Source organism: Zonotrichia albicollis, chromosome 1, assembly GCF_047830755.1.
Source record: "Zonotrichia albicollis isolate bZonAlb1 chromosome 1, bZonAlb1.hap1, whole genome shotgun sequence".
Lineage (NCBI taxonomy): Eukaryota > Metazoa > Chordata > Aves > Passeriformes > Passerellidae > Zonotrichia > Zonotrichia albicollis.
In genome coordinates this window covers 68,838,968-68,855,389 of record NC_133819.1, presented here as the reverse complement: position 1 = coordinate 68,855,389, position 16,422 = coordinate 68,838,968, and the positions used below count along the sequence as shown (strand labels likewise).

The window sequence follows — 16,422 nt, the reverse complement described above, 5'->3', positions numbered from 1 at the left end:
TTGTGCCCTTCAAAGTCAGTCACAGTTGTTGATATTATTTACTTCATTATGCATCTCAGCTCCTGGCATAAAGAATAAAAATTAGGGATGTTTATAAGAAACATAGGGGATTTGAGTATGGCCTTGGAAAAGTTAGCACTTTTTTTGCTGCCTTTTTTTTTTTTTTTAAGAAAATGAGGTTTCCTGAAATGACTGGGCTAAAGAGGGAAACCTGAAGAGGTAAAAGAGGTTAGCTAAGGGGTTTAAATGGAATCTGAGCTGTGGAGCAGTCCCTATTACAGTTTGCTTTGGGTGACACGAGGACATAACTTGAAAGGTATCAGTGCAACACTGAGGCTATTGTTTTCTGGTCCTCAGAGACCAAATTATTTCATCTTATTAAGCATACAGTTTACTTTGTGGTGAAGGAGAGCGCTTTACTCGTATCTCAATTGTTTTCCAACACCCTGGTCTCCAAAAAAATACATAGTTACTGAAGAACTGTTCATGAGACAGAAGACAATGGAGAGGCTTTTCCCAGACTAAGAGGTTTGACCTGCTTATTGATGGCAGACTTCCAAGGTAGCAGCACTGGTGTAAACCCTTAATGAAGACAGGAAAATTCACTCAGCCATGAATTATACTGGTAAAACTGACGACCACCAGGCTTGTAAGGAGGCACTGTCCTTTTAGGAAGCCTGTGCTGGAATTCCCATGAGGAGAGCCAGCAACTGTGGCCATAACAGGACTAAATCCTCACCACAGATACAGGATTTTTGGTGATACTAGAGCAGTGGCAGTAATCACATTCCAGTTGGTGTGCTCTGGCACTGATAATACTGAGCTCTTTGGTAATCATCATCTCAATGTTGAGAGAGACTTCTTGCTGGAGAACCACCCCACACCAAGTTTGGTCTAGCCTTGGGGCATCTGCCTTCAGATGGCATGAGTGTTTTCTTTCTAAACTGGTAGTTTCCAGCAGCTCCCCTGTGGCAGCAGTGTCCATGGGGCCTGCTGGAGGGGTGGGGGAAAGCTAAGCTAGGAAGGTGGAGGAAATTTTGTCCAGGGAGGTGGTGCCAAAGCAAGCCTGAGGATTGCATTCAGGTGGAGCAAGCCCTGTGTTTTTGTGGTGGGTGTCAGGTGCTGGTGGCATGCAGGGAGTTTGGCAGCTCTGTGGTAGATGCAGCAGTTTGTTGGCTTTGTCTTCTGGATGGACAAACTGGTTTTCTTGTGGTGAAATCGACAGTGTTGTAGTACAGCACAGTGTCCCTGTCCCCACCTATTGCACAGGTAGATAACTTGTGACTTGTCAGATAGTTCTGTTTTTTAAAATTAGTTAAGAAACAAATCTATTTGCTAATCTTTGTAAAGAGAAAAAGAGAACTTTATTATTGTCTGTGTTTGATGGCTGCTCCCTGACCTGGGCAGAGAAAGGATGAACAAGCTAACGTGAATGGGATAGATGAGATTCCTGGTGATCTGCTTCCAAACTGCATATGTTGGATATGTGATCCATAGGCAGTCACAGCAGGCAAGCTGATTGTTTAACACTGCTACAAAAAAAACCCAAAAAACTCAAAGCAGTTGTTTGAGCTAAAAAGCAGCACCTAGCTCTTCTGTATCTGTTTATAGGAAAGTTGTTATTGAGGTAATTCATGTAAGTGGTCTAAGTTAAGATGAGGAAAAGGTACATAATTCTGAGCATATAAGTGCTGTCTGTATATTATGAGTTTTGAACTGCTGTATCCATACAGATGTAAGAAGGTTTTTGCAAGTCTGTCATTCATGTTCAATAAAATTTCAACACAGAGGCCACCTTCCATGTGGTGTCAAGATCCTATTTCTCTTTTGTGAAAGTGCAAAAATGCACATGCTACCAGTGACCCACATCCCTCATGCAACCAGAAGTGTCTCTCAGGGAAGTTTTTGCCCTGCTGAACCTTGCCTCAATACCACTGTGTGTTTGGTTTTTTTAAATTCATAAACATTTCCATGAAGAAGCATACACCTTCCTCAGTGGTTTTTTATTTTAATAGTGAGCTCAGAAGTGGAACACTGGGAATTTGGCATAGCTTGGTTTTATACAGTGCCTAATGCAGTAACTGTGTTTTGTTTGAACATGCTCGAACACTTGCTTTTAATACTTTCTTTCTTTTGATGTCTTTAATGTATAATTTACTTTCCTATGTTCAACATGGTTTGCTGCTTTTTTTTTTTAAATTCTCAGAATTGTGACTAAGATGTGCCCTGCAGGTGATGCAGTTGGTTTTGCTCCTTTTTATAGGATGCAGATCAGACTAGGTACAGTATAAAATTACAGTAATGGTTGTTTTTAACCACCAGTTTGTTATAGATAACCTAATCTGTTTGCAGAGAATTACTTGAGAATATTTTCAGAGGGTTACTGGCAGATCATACTTGGCCCAGGATTAAATTTTGGAAAAAGCAAAATTTAATGGCAGAGGAGGTTTTTTGATTTTGTTTTGTTTTGCTGCTACAACAGGAGCAAACCATCCAAGGAAATATCTCTAAAGAAAATAAAGGAATAAATAAATAGAAAATTCTTACATCTAGCCCATGAATTTGAATGTTTCCTGTTGATTGGAGGTCTCAAGTCACCGAAAAAAAGGACTTTGAGGCAGTTTTATTCTTTGCTTTTATGATTTAAATCACAGTAAAATTGTAAACATCTTTATTTTGCAGCATTTGTAATTACCATGGTGAATAACATGTTTCTGCTAGCAGTGGCAGGAGATACCTTGAGGACTGATCTTACATGCTTTGATTATTCCGGTGACCCTTAATACTGAAAAAGACATTCTTCCAACAGTTGGCTACTATGAAATGTAGCCAGACTAGGCTAGTCCTGCCGTGCTGCTAAACAAAATTTACAGTCAGTCCCAAGTCAATATTTAGGCACAGATGTATTTTAATACAACCCATGACTATTCATATGGAAAAATTTAAGAAAAAAATCAAATCACATTGACTTGTTAGGTTACCTTCCAGTGAGTAAATGTATTTTATCAGAAGGGCTGTTGCCTTTAAGGGACAAATGAAGAAAGAAGGCAGAGAAAACTGCTTTTTTGGAAAATTCTGGTTTTGTGCCTTTAAAGGTGACATTTTTGGAAAGCACTGCAACTTCAGGTGGGAGGATTGAAGTTTGCACAGTAAGTGGAATTTTTGTTTGGATTTTGAGACCCCCAGCTAGGACATCTGTGTGGAAAGAAGTATATTTTATCTGTTGCAAATTTTGGTTTGTATGACAAATATTTGCTTGATACAAAGATTTTAAATGTTGAAAATATGAGAAAATTGTGACGTGAGATGCAGGTTGAGTTTCAAGTAATTAATCCTTAGCTAATCCTGTCATTGCATGCTTGAAAAGAAATGTGGAAAGGAATTGGGCTACCTTGAAGCAAAAGGATTTCTCCTCAACTTTGGTGTTTTGTATTTGTATTGTGAATGAAGCCAGATAGAAGTGCAAAAAATAGTGATATTTGTAGCCATAAATTTATGGGTGAATTAGCAGGCATCTAAAAGGAAAGAGTGACTTGAAAGCCTACAAAAATGCAGTACTATGATGCATCTAAAAAGTTGTGTTGACACTGGAAGAAAATGAAGAGAAAGAAACAGCTTCTGAGATGTCTGTGAGATGCAGGGAATCCCTGGTATGGGTTGAGATGTTAACTAGAACAGAGCCAACTTTCAGAAGATGAAAGTGAGAGAGATACCCACAATGTTGTATCAAAGAGGCTGCTGGCTGTGGCAGGGGGTGGGTGGTGTGCCTGTGTTTTCAGGGGTTTTGGATGTGAGGTGGAAGGTGTGACAGGAGCTGATCTCCTTTTACAAGTAACTATCCTCTCAATCTCTTTCTTCATCACAAAGATGCCTTGCAGGATTGCTGTCCTCATTGCACTGCATGATCCTGGCTTTTCTTTCAACTTTACCTCTGCTTAGTCCCTCCCCTGTTCTAGTCATTTAAATGAATTATAGACATGAAAAACTTTTGTCTAAGGGAAAATAATTTATTGCTTATTCAACATACGGGCCTTGATTCCACTGAAGTCAGTGGAGAGATGCCCTGTGGCTTTGATGGAAATTGTGTCCAATTCACATAGGTGATAGGCATTTCCAGAGAAAGAGCCTGCTGTTGAGGAGCTTGCAGTCAGGATATTGTGATTGGTCACCAAGCAATAACAGAGGCAAAGGAAGAAAACCAAGGAAGTTTCTTATTACAGAGCAGGATAAATTCATACATTTTATCTTGCGTCAGGCCAGAAGCCCTTCCTCTGTCAGAAAGGTGGTGTCATTTCTACCAAATCTAGCAGAATTTCCACAAACCTGGAGTTGCCAGCTGCTACCTGTGGAGAAATGTGCTTGTCCCCCAGCCTAAGGAAGAGGATGTTGGATCTTACAGTGGTACACACACTTTTTTCCAGCTGCTCAGAACACCAAGGCAAAGTTCTACTTAGTTGGGCTGAACGGTGCAGACAAGCAAAGCATAAGAATGTGAGAAGTGCCCTTCCACATTGGAGCAGTGGTACTCTGGTCTCCCCTGGTAGCAGGGGGATGTGCTCTTTAGTGTGAGCATGTGGACACAGCCACTTCCTCTGGCCTGTTGCTCTTAAAGCTCTATCAGCATCCACAACTGCTTCCTTAGGGTTGCGTGTTTGAAGATGCATCCCTGCCCTCTCCCTTTGCAACCTGTCTATGGAGCTGCTGTCTGCAGGTCCTTCCAGTTGTTTTCTGAACCTGCTGATGAAGCCTGGTTTTAATTTGGCTGCTGCTGCAGGCCATGTCAGTGATCTGGAGAGACATCAGCGATGGCTTTGAGTCCTCCTGCCTGGATGTACCTGCCAGTACTGTGCTCAGCATCACAAAGGTACACTTTAGATTGTTTTACCTTGTGTTCATCTGCTCTGAAGCTCACCTGCCGTCATACCTCCCTCTGTCTTGTCAGTAGTGAAAGAGGTTGGCTGTCAGATCATGCTGGGCTTTATTGTAGGCAGGTGAGTGGCATTCAGCCAGAGAGGAGGAGCTGACACAAAACCAAGGGTGAGCACAGTCATTCTGTGCTGACCAAATGGGATGGGTGCAAGAAGGAAGCTCAGCAGATGGTGGTACATGCCCCTTGCCTGAAAACTGCTTGCACAAGGGAGCTGTTGCTCTAAGTTATTCACACCTCCAGTACAGACAGCGTCACTTTGTGTCACTTTGAGTTGGTTTCATGGGAAAATTGTTGGAAGTAACAAACTTGAAAGCAGCAAGAAGTTGGCTCTCCATGTCAGGGTAGTTAAAATTACAAATGAGTTATTACTCTCAATCTCAGTGTAGCTGCTGATCAGATTGCACAGAGTGTGCACAGGATTTTTCTCTTACATCCCCATGCACCAGTTTGTTTGGGAAAGTCTGCTGTCTTGCCAGCCTCTCTCATCCTTTCTGCTTCTTTTAATACAGCAGGTTGCCTTGCAGTGATTCTAATGTGGTAGTACAGGTCTCAGTACTAGTCTGGCTTTGCAATCTGCCGTGCTGGGGACCTGTTACGACATGGTTTGATCTTGCCTATCATGAAGAGACTTAGTTGCCTCGTTACCATGCTAACAGCCTGTAACTTCAGAGGGCTGTAGCACGGTGTCTGCAGTGTCACGTGGGCCCATCCTGCCTATGCAGACAGCAGATGGCTACAGCCTGAGAGAGGAAGACTCGTGTTATGACATGATCCCCTCCAAGAACAAAAGTCTGCAGGAAGGGCTCTGAAAGTGCTCACCTCTGACAATTTTCCTGGCAGAATAAAACTGAAATGTCCTACTTGAGTCGACTGAAGACTTTCTTTATAGTCAGAGCTCAGCTGTTTGGTGGTGTGGGGAGGCAGGCATTTCTAAAGCTGCTGGACGAGCACTGTTGCAGCACGTAGGGTGGGTAGGACTTGGGTGCAAGGTAGATGTTCTGAGCAGCCGGCACCGGGCTGGTCAGAGTGGTTTGACCTGCCCCCGGCAGACAGAGCCCTGGGCCATGGTTGGATAACACAAAGCACTTATTGGCAGTACTGGCTCAACCTGTTCCCAACTGTTCATCCCTGCAGCTGTGGCTGACCCAGCTGCCCAAAAAAATGAAAAGGGCAAGGGGAGGGACTGGTAGTCATGAGATCAGTTCCCGGATCTGGCTGGCAGTACAGCCCTAAAGGAGCACATGGATGCCGCTGAGGTGTGGAGCTAGCATCATCTTCTGGGAGGCACTGGGGATAGATGCTGTTGAAATTGGCTTTGTTGTCAGTGCTTTGTGTCTTGAAATAGCAGCTTTAGGCATCAAGGAGGGAGCCCAGATCCGATAGTGCCCACAGTTATAGTTACCACATGCACTTTATAGCACAGCTTAGCGTTTGTAACTGGCTTCACCAAGCGGTGATTAATCTCAGTTCAGAATCATTCAACAGCTTTGGACTTGTGGTCTCCCTCCATTGTCCGAGAAAAAGGAGTTTCCAAATCCTTTGGAAGTAGAAGTAAAGTAAGAATTTGAAACCATGTCAAGTTTAAAATGAGGTGGTTTCTTTTGGTGGGTAAGCAGCATGCTCAGGGCTCACATGCGGAGTCCTTGTGAGGGCTGTCCTTGGAAGTGAGTGGTCATCTGGATTTCACTGTATGCCCAAAGGAAAGGGAATGAGGGGAGATGCTTGGATGGTGTTTGGTCAGCTGTAAATGAAGCAAAGCTTTAGGATGAGGTGTAAGACAGGAAGTGCAATTCAATAGAGTGTCACTGGGAACAAGTTTATAGAGGGTTTCTTTTGGTCTTGTTTTAAACCAAATCAAAAACAGGATGGTGGTTTAGAACAGGATTCAGAGATGAGGAGACTGTGTAAGTGATGGGGCTTGCTCATATCTTTGCTACATGGGGAGGAAGGGAATGGTCTGTAGTGCCTGAAGCAAACTGAGGGCATTTCCCCCAGCTCACAGCAGTCAGACCAGCAGAGAGCTATCACGGCAGAGAGGCATACAAGGAAAATGTGCAATGTGGAGCAGCTTAATTAATTGCCTACTTTTGTCATGTTAAAGCAGCCCTGCCTTTGTCTCCTTAGGGCTGTCTTAATGCTCCCCTCTTGCAATAAAATACAGTTGACAGAGATGTAGGCTAGGAATGGGGTAAGGGATTATCTCTTACATAATGGAGAAAGAGAACTTAATAAGGAAAGATCCCTTTCGTAAAGAGACTTGCCCCTAATGTGAGAGGGTCGAACACGACTGCTCTGTGTTTGCTAGACAAATATTTACAAAGTATACTCAACAGTGAATTTTCTGATTAGCATTTAGCAGAACTCATCTTTGCTCTAGATATCTGCACACTGTGATCCCTCCAGAAATCATGTGAGCCCTGGGTATAGTGGGGGACTTTTTCCAAACTGTTCTAGCTGTCTGTACCTCTGAACTACATTTGTGGGTATTTCTTAGAGGCCAAAGGGCTTGAAATCGTGTTTTCAGTGTCAGGCAAAGTTTAACAGCTGCTCTAGAGCCAGAGCTCAGGGTAAAGCAGGAGTCATTTGCTGCTGGGGTTGGCCTGAGTGCTAGAGCTGTTGCATGAAGGTACTGAGGAAATGGTGTATGGCCTGCTGGCTGCATTGGCAGCTCTACATCAGACTGCCTTTCTGCTGAATGGTGCAATCCATCATAAGCTCATAGTGTGGGCTTTGCCCCTGCTACCTTAAATGCGGATTTCCCCATGGTAGGTGCAGTCAGAGCTAATCCTGAAAACTTTTCATCACGACTTCAGCTGCTCTGTTGAAGATACTGGGGAATCATAGTGTGTGTTAAAGACAGAAAGTGGTTTTTTTCCCAGAATTGTTTTTCTTTTTCCCCAGACATATTCAGTTCCATTTACTGTAAATAGTCCTTTTCTAGCTTGAATATTTTCATTTCACAAGGCATGAAGACACAGTTGAAGCTCTTTCAACCGTGTGAGGGATGATTAAATAGTTAACTTGAGTGTTTGCAGGTGATGTAATGAAGGTGGCTGAATTTTATTATTTAGAATGTGTACAATAAAAATGGATGAAGATAACACCCAAAATTTTTCAAGTGGATTCTCTGGGTTTAAAAGATGTTCTCCAGTTCATGAGTGGAAGTGGAAGCAGCATTGTGTGTGTGTGAGTCCAAAAAATCCCAAATTTACTAGAACTGCTACCACCTAGTGGTGGCTGCCTCTATTGTAAAATACAAAACAAGCTGGGGTTATTTCAGTTAATGTAGGGAAGATAGTAAATCATCAGCTCATCTGACTGATAATGCCAACTGCTTGTACCATATCCATTTCCAGTGGTGTGTTTGCTCCAATTTTGAGGATTATTTATGTGATGGGTTTTCTAACTCTTCTCTTGGGATGTTAGGAATATTTGTCAATAAACACTTGCTTTAGCACCAAAATGTTTTTCATTACCTCCTGTTTTGTCTACTAACTTTGTAGCGTCTCAAGCTCTAGTCTCTATTCCACCATAGTTCCAGGAAAAAATAAAACCATGTATAAAAAGAGTCATGCCAGCAAGCTCCCCACCTTGATCTGTATCTCCTCTTTAATCTGAAATTGTTCACATTTGGTGTCCCTCTTCATAATTTGGTTTGCATATGTAGGGAAGCAATTCCCTCCTCTTTCTTGCCACCAATAAAAGATGAAGTGGATTCTTCTGACTGGGCCGACAAAAGACTGCTACTTGATTTGTAAATAGACTTCAGCAAAACAGTCTTGTCTTTCCACAGTTTGAAGGAAAAATGATTTTGGCTACATCTATATAGTGGTTTCTTTCATGCAAGCGGAAAAGTTTTTGGATTCTCAGATGGAGTCCTTGAGGTTTAGCTTATGAATACATCTCATGAGTTTTTTTTTTCCCAGGAGCTGATGAGGCAGCAGCTGAGTTACCAGTGGTTTTTTGTCACCTTCTTCCGTATGTCCTTACTTCCCTGCTCTTCTCCTCTTTCTCCCGTATCCTGCACATCTTTTTTGACTCAGGTGTCAGAATTGAGATCTTCAGATAGTGTCACCTTCTTCTCTTCATTTTGGGGGAGTGACAAACTGGCTGCACACGACAAGTTAATGTGCGCTGCTCCCATGGTTGCTGAAGAAGTGGCAGTGGGTGGGAGCCTTGAGAAGTGGATTTCTCTGCTCTTGTCCTCTTGATTCACCAAGTGTAAATTCTGTGGGATAACAAGTGGACTGGAAGGCATTTTACAGCCTCAGTAAGTGAAAAATGGGAAAGGGGCGAAAGAAACAGCAGGTCTTTCCTGTGCATCCTGTTTCTTTCACTGCCTGGAATCGAATGACTGCTCTGCAACATAAATCAGCCAAATTCTGGAGATGGGAATTATCCATGTGAGAGGAGCTCTGTCTTGTTGGAGGGATGTTTGTCCGGATTTGAAGGCTCAGTCAAAATCCTCCTCCTTGTGTAAGATAGAAGCCTGCTGGAGCTGTGTGGCCAGCAGGGTTTCTGTTGCTACAGAGGGCATGTAAGAAGGCAGAAAACAGTAGTGCAGACCAGGCCTAACCTCTGCTGGAGTGGATGAAGCAGCTGCCAGTGCAAGACTACCCTTGCAGCCATTTCTTGCACTGCAAGAGAAGTCTCACACTGGACCTGGCCAATTGTCTTCACAACCATTGTGTTTGCCACACACCTTCACAGCTTCTCTGCTGCTATTCCAGTTCATCGGAAGCAGAACTGGGCTGATTCTCACCCATCCCCAATAACCAGGATTTGTGCAAAGCAGCTCACTTTTTCACCGGCTGCAGAACCAACTGCACAGGTTGGAGACAACCACAGAGCAGCTCAGCTAGTCAGGAACTGCTGCTTTACCTGAGGTCCATGCATGAAGTTTCCTAAGGGGCCTGTGAAACTCCTTCTTGACAAGGAAAAGGGCAGGTGTGGTTTGTGCAGGGGAGGAGGAAGAGCGCTCCGCCAAGCACGTACATGTGTCAGCATATCCCTGGCTATGTCACCGCCTGAGCTTTGAATGTTCCTTCAGGGCTGCCGAGCCCAGAGGAGCTTCAGAAGATAAAGCCTCCAGACATTTGTGTTCCTAGGATCTGGAGTGGCTTTGCCCTTTGTGAAGGCACATTGTTTAAACTTAGGGGTTTGTTTTTCTTGATGTTGACCTCATCTGTTTGCCTGTGCCAGTACATCACTTACCTGTGGACCACCTATCCCTTGAATGTTTTTCTCTTGTGCACCAGGAAATGTAGTTGTAGGCCACACATGCAAGAACAGAATAACAGCTTGGAAGAGGCCCAGGGCACAGAGGAGAGGAAAGAAGGAGATAGAATTCAAGTACAATTCACTGAAGAATGAGTATACTGAGAATATACTGAAGAATGAGTGAGAAAAATAATATATTTTTCCAAATACTAGAAGCAAAAGAAGAAAAAGTTGTGGAACAATTGGAAAATCATGAATGATATATGTCATTGAATGTTGAAGTTGGGACTTCTGTATTGAGAGACATAATGGTTTTGGCTTGCTCTTACCTTGAGTGCTACCCATGCATATTCTCCTCACTCACCTTGCTTCTTATGTTTCATGTTGAAAAACAGGAAGAAAATCTCCCTCTGCATGCACTGTTTTCTGTTTGGTTGATAAAGAGTTACAGAACATCTCTCTGGGTGTGATTAAGAGGAGCTTTTTCCCATCTTGGTTTCCTTGTGCTCTTCTCTCATCTCCATACTAACAGAGCTCACGTGGTTTCCTGCCCCTCTCCCTAATGAACCCCCTCTGTGCTGTGCTGTGCTGGCAGCCTTTCTTCAGCCCAACACACATCCATCCCATCAGGGGAGCATTTCCTGACCTCACGGGATGAGACAGGGCAGCCCATGTCTGCTTTCAGACGTCCTCATCCTCACATTCTGTGGCCTCACACACAGATTAGGGCTTGCTTGCGTGTTCTAACGGGCAGATAATTAGATGAGCAATGAACTTTGTGTAATCCACCGTCTCTGTAAACAGATCTGTTCTGATTAAAAGGTGAGATTACTTTTTGTGATAGGTCATTTCTCCCCCTTAAACTCCCCCAAGAAAAAGTGTACCAAGAATTGCACACTATTAAGTGATCATTTGCTATCCCCAGAAACACTGCTTCACTTTGACATTTGTTTAGTGGCCATTTGTTATCACTGTTGAGAGGAGATGGGCCCAGTGCAAATCATGTTGCAAGACTACATTCAAACTAATAAGTGCCTGAGAACCATCTTCTTATCTTCTGTTTTTACTCCTTGCTTAGGGAAAAAGCCTGTAATAGAAAATCTGGGCAGTTTGGAGACATGTTGTGCTGTGCCAAACAGAGAACTTGCACTGCTCTCCTAGAGTTTCTAAATCTCTGGAGTTACTCAGCAGCTATAGTTCTTGCAGATGAATGTTGAAATGCCGGCTGGGTTGTGGGCTCCCTTTGCTGCTTGCTGTCAATAAGCAAGAGGTGGGGTGCAGGACTGAAAGGAAAGTTTCAGCTTTCAGAGAGCACCACTTGCGAACTTCGTGTCCTGGAACAATTCCTGGGAAGTGGCACTGGGGATGCAGTTACATCAGCTGCAGCTTTGGCCTCCAGAGCCTGACCAGCTTATTTCCTATTTGCTAATGCACTGTTTCTGTGGAGCTTGGAAGGAGTACAGCTCCACCCCTCTGTTCTCCTTAAGCACCTTACCTGTTTCAGTTTTTTGGACATATGTTACATCTTCAGCAATATTGATGCTGCAGACAGGTAAATAAACAGAGGACACCATTAAGGACCACATCTTAGGTAATTTTTGTCTTCTTGTGAGGTAACTGTGAAACAGCAAAGCCTGTTACTCTCCCTTGGCTTTATGCTTTGATTCCAAGTGACATATCAGAGACTCAGGTGTGGACAAACTTACACATCTTCCACTTTCATGCTGCATACCCAGTGTTTTAAGCCAACTTTTGTGCTACTGTCTGCACTAAGTATTCACATTTAGTTGTACCAGGTGGTTGCATGAGGCCTTTGCATTTCCTTGGAAAAACATTTCTTGCTACACAAAAATTAGTTTGATAAATATGCGGGTTGCATATTATTTCAATCTGTGTTCATGTTTTTCATACACAAGTTTATTAGTAATACATCCATGTGTCTCTGGAATGGTCTGTTTCTGATAATGACCTCAGCCCTTCTTCAGTGTGTCAGCATAATGTGTTCTCTGGTTAAAAGTGATTATATTAAAAACTATTGCAGGAAGCTGCTGAGTTTGTGAGTCTGTTTTGGAAAAGAAAGCATTTTGTGAAAGAGTTTGTATCATCTTGTTGATTGGGTTCTGTGGTATTTTAATCTCTTTTCAGCTGTAAGTTGCTGGCCTAGGTCACAGACAAGAGAAACAGATATTGGGATGCTTGATCAGAAGCAGTGCTCCTGGGTCCATGTGCAGGCTCACTGCTGGCACTTGGGAATCCCACTGAAAGTTTCTCTGTGTTTCCTTGCAGAGAGCCAGGCGGATGCAGAGGCACTAGCTACAGGAAACAAAGCCTTGAACCTGAGCTATGGGGAGAAGGAGCAGTCAGAGGAAATGACAGAGCTGCCAGAGAGTGAGCGCAGCCCCAAGGAGGAGCAGAAGGCCGATTCCCTTCTGGCAGAAGAGGATGCTGAAGAAAAAGTGGATGGATATGAAGAGGGCCCTGAGGAAGATTCTGTAAGTAACAAAAGTCTTGACCTCAATTTTGCCAGCAAATTAATGGACTTCAAGCTGGCAGAGAGTGACCAGAGTGCAGGCAGCAGTTCTCAGACTGAAAGGAAACATGCCTGTGAGATTTGTGGCAAAACCTTCAAGTTTGCTGGCACTCTTAGCCGTCACAAAAAGGCCCACATTCGTGAGGACAGAAAGGATGAAAGGAGCAGTGAGGATGAAAGCAAAAGCATTCAGGATGATGCAGGAGCTCCCTCGATGCATGACTCTGGTCTTGAGCAGGAAGAGTCTCCGTTGGACTTGAAGGTAGTGGAGTCTCCTGTGGACTTTGAGGCAACAGGAAAGGAGAATGAAGAGAGCGAAAGCATCTCTGAGGGGGAAGGCACAGAGAGAAAGTCCACTGAGAAGAGCAGTGATGACAAACCAAAGACTGATGGGGCTAAGAGTACTGCAAAAGCAGACAAAAGAAAGAAAGTCTGTACTGTGTGCAACAAGCGTTTCTGGTCTCTGCAAGATCTGACGCGACATATGCGGTCTCATACAGGTAAGAGGAGGCTTGAGGGCAGAACAGACCATGAGGTGTCCCACCAGACTGAGGTGTCTGCTCTGGAGGTGCACAGTTGCTGCTGGCACTTGAGGTTGGAGACACTGCTTTTAGTCCTAAAGGTATCTGCAAGGTGTCTTCTCTGCCCCAGTCCCCCATGCTGCATGAAAGGCTTAGAGAGGGAGCAAGAATTGCAGCCACTGCCTTATTTTCAGCTCCCAGACTATTTTCCCCATGATTGCTTGCAGAGTTCAAAGGTGAGGGCAAGTGTGGAGATCCCTGGGCAGCTTCTGACTCCCTTCTTGCCATGTGTGTGGGGCTTTACTTCTTCCCAATATTTTGAGAAGCAGTGGAGAAACTGTATCATGAGACTTCACCTCTGAGTCAAAGTTTAGAGAGAGAAAGAGTCTGGTTTTGTCTGATGGTCTGAGCCTAATATGGCTACCATGCTGGTGATGTGTGTGACCTGCTGCTTGGGTGGAAGGCAGAGATCCAGTGGTCACTTGGGTAGGGAAGGTGGAACACAGGTAGTGAAACACTTGCCCAGTGACATGACTGGGCAGTGGGATTGCTTTGTGTGATAGGCAGATTGCAGCAGTGCCTTGCAAATGAGATGAAGGCATGAACCAGCTCAAAGGTGAATTAATCATTCATCCTTATTATGTATTTCACCTGCCAGCAAGCTGCTCTGACGTGGGAAAACTGGTCCATTTTGACATTTTGTGTCTTTTGAAGGTTCTCTCTGCTGAAGACAAGATCTTTGCCATTGACAAAATATTTGTGTTGTAATTGACAGTGGTTTTTAGAAAACTACTCCAAAGACTAATGCCTGAATAGCTTCAACCCTTCTAAAACATAAATATTCACCTATTGAGTGCAAAACTGACCTGTTTTCTTCTGTCACTGAGCCACAAGTGAAACACGACAGGTCCCTTTTTAGAGCCTATTTTCATACAAGTGCAGAAGCTTCAGGGAAATGCTGATATCCAAAGTACTGAGCTTTTCCCCCAAACCATGTGTGCCCATGGACATTTCCATACTCTCTGTTTTAATTGTTTTCATTGGCTACTGGGTTATTGTGGGCTTTGTCAGTATGTTTTTTTCCTGTTTGTTTCTCTTTCTTATTTGATACTTGAAGGATGTTTTAACATAGAATAGGTGTGGAACAGGAACCTGGCACAGTGCTTTCTTCAAATTCATAAATGTAACTATGACCTACCCCCACTATCAGATCAACGTATTTTCAGCTGAGGATTTTGCACCAATGCTGTGGGTTGACTCTTCTCCTTGTCTCCTTCCCACTTGTTCAACTATATTGCCAAAATACTGTCAGGTTGCACATTCCTTATATTTCAGTTTTAATGTGTTTTATTGTTTATTATTTATTATTAATGAGGTTTATTAAAGATACCTGTAGAGTTTTGGGATTTGTTTACTCAGAAAAGAAACATTTGGGACAGACTGAAGTGTGCAGGAAACCTCTGCCTGCTTACCGCATGTCTCAGTCTGATGCTCATTGGCACAAGATGGTGTCTTGATGGAACTGAAGCGCTGAAAAGTCTTTAAGAGGCACACTTGGAAAGGGAGGACAGGCTGGGGTGGGACCTTTGTTTCTTCAAGGCAGAGAGCACCTTGGGGCAGTGTGCGTGGTTTGTATTTTGGGAGAATTCTGTCTGTGGGGCTGTGGTTGCTTTGTTTTCCAATGAGTTCTTGCTGAGGAAAGTATTCTGTCTCTCCACATGTGTCTGGGGCTGACCTGCATCAGGGAGCCCACATGGTGGGCTGATTTCATGAAGGCTTTTGAGTTCCAGAGATCGACCGTAAACTTTCTCCAGAAAAGTTGCTGACTAAATTAGGCAGGATGCTGGTGAGCACCTGATGCTTACGGCCTTCCTCCCTCCTCAGTGCAGGGCCTCGCCAAGCTCATAGACATTTAGTTCAATGCTCCATTTGTGTCACGGGCATCTACCTGTATTCCTGCTTGCACTCCATCAGCTAGTTTGCTAGTACAGAAGCAAATAATCTGTATAAACATGATGTTCGATTTGTGAATTCCCAAAGTGCAAAGTGTTTCATGCTGCTTGAAACAAGAGGGAGGCGCATGTGTGACCCCACAGCTGACTTTGTGTTGTCATTCTCTTCCAGGTGAGCGACCTTACAAGTGTCAAACCTGCGAACGGACCTTCACTCTGAAGCACAGCCTGGTCCGTCACCAGCGCATCCACCAGAAAGTGAGAAATGCCCGAAACCACGGGAAGGAGAGCGACAAGGAGGAGACGCAGTCGCGGTGCGGAGAAGACAGCGAGAACGAGTCCAGCCACAGCGGCGCCAACCCCATCTCCGAGAGCGAGTGCGACTCCGCGGGGGCCATCGGCAGCCACTCGTCCCTGGCAGGGAGCCGGAGCGAGCCCCCGGCCAGCAGGGTCACGGACTCGCCCTGCGGAGAGGAGAGCGGCGGCGCCTGCCTCGCCGAGCCCGCCAAGAAACACGCGGCAAAGGACCAGGAACCGCGGGGCAGCTCCGAGCACGAGGGGCCCTCGGGTTTCATCCAGGACTTGCTGGAGATGCACAACGCTCCATCTCCCATGAATCACATCCTGGCCTCTGCCGACAGCGCGCCTCAGCTCTTGGGGGTGGAATGACTTGCTTGGAGGTTGGACCCATCTCAGCAGGCAAACTGAAGCCAGCAGAGCAAGGTTTCTGGAGGCTGTTTTTGGAAGAGCGACCTTACAGCTACGGGGAAGAGTATGGCAGACTGGACGTGGTGCCATATGCCTTTCAGTATAATAATGCAAGAGACTACAGTATATACTGATTTGAGTGCCTTACTACTTTATTAGATCTTTTGGTATTATAGATTTTTTTCAAAAATGATTTTAATATTTTAAAGAATTATTTGGAGAGGACCCTTTTTCATTTAAGCATTAATGTTACCTTTTGTATTGGTGTGCGTGAGCTTGTTCTTGTATATCTGTGATAGTCGCTGTGTTTGTTCTCTGAGCTGGAAATGGGGCAGTGGGGTGGGAGGCCCTTGGATACCATAGCCAATAACTGGAAGAAAAATGATGTGAATTTCATATGAAATAGTCCGAGGAGATGCAGAGGAGACGTTGATTTATTGTTTTTTTTCTCAGTAGATGTTCTTGCATTTGCCACATGGTGGAGCATTAAGCCTGTTCCAGGCACGAACAACGTGGCAGTTGAAGGTGTTCAAAGTGGTTCAAGCCAAAAGCAGGAAACAC

General features: G+C 44.3%; 1 protein-coding gene across 8 annotated transcripts in view; it reads left to right on the top strand.

Moving 5' to 3' along the window:
- RREB1 (ras responsive element binding protein 1) overlaps nucleotides 1-16,036 on the top strand; it is a 118,951-nt gene extending 102,915 nt beyond the window's left edge. For 7 of the 8 annotated variants that reach the window (XM_074543956.1, XM_074543962.1, XM_074543999.1 and 4 more), the window contains 2 exons: nucleotides 12,437-13,180; nucleotides 15,326-16,036. In XM_074543956.1, coding sequence (XP_074400057.1) covers nucleotides 12,437-13,180; nucleotides 15,326-15,822 — 1,241 coding nt within the window. In that variant the 3' untranslated portion in view covers nucleotides 15,823-16,036. The remainder of the gene's footprint in view (nucleotides 1-12,436; nucleotides 13,181-15,325) is intronic. The other variant, XM_074544007.1, reaches the window with a different exon arrangement.
- Nucleotides 16,037-16,422: the final 386 nt, after the last annotated feature.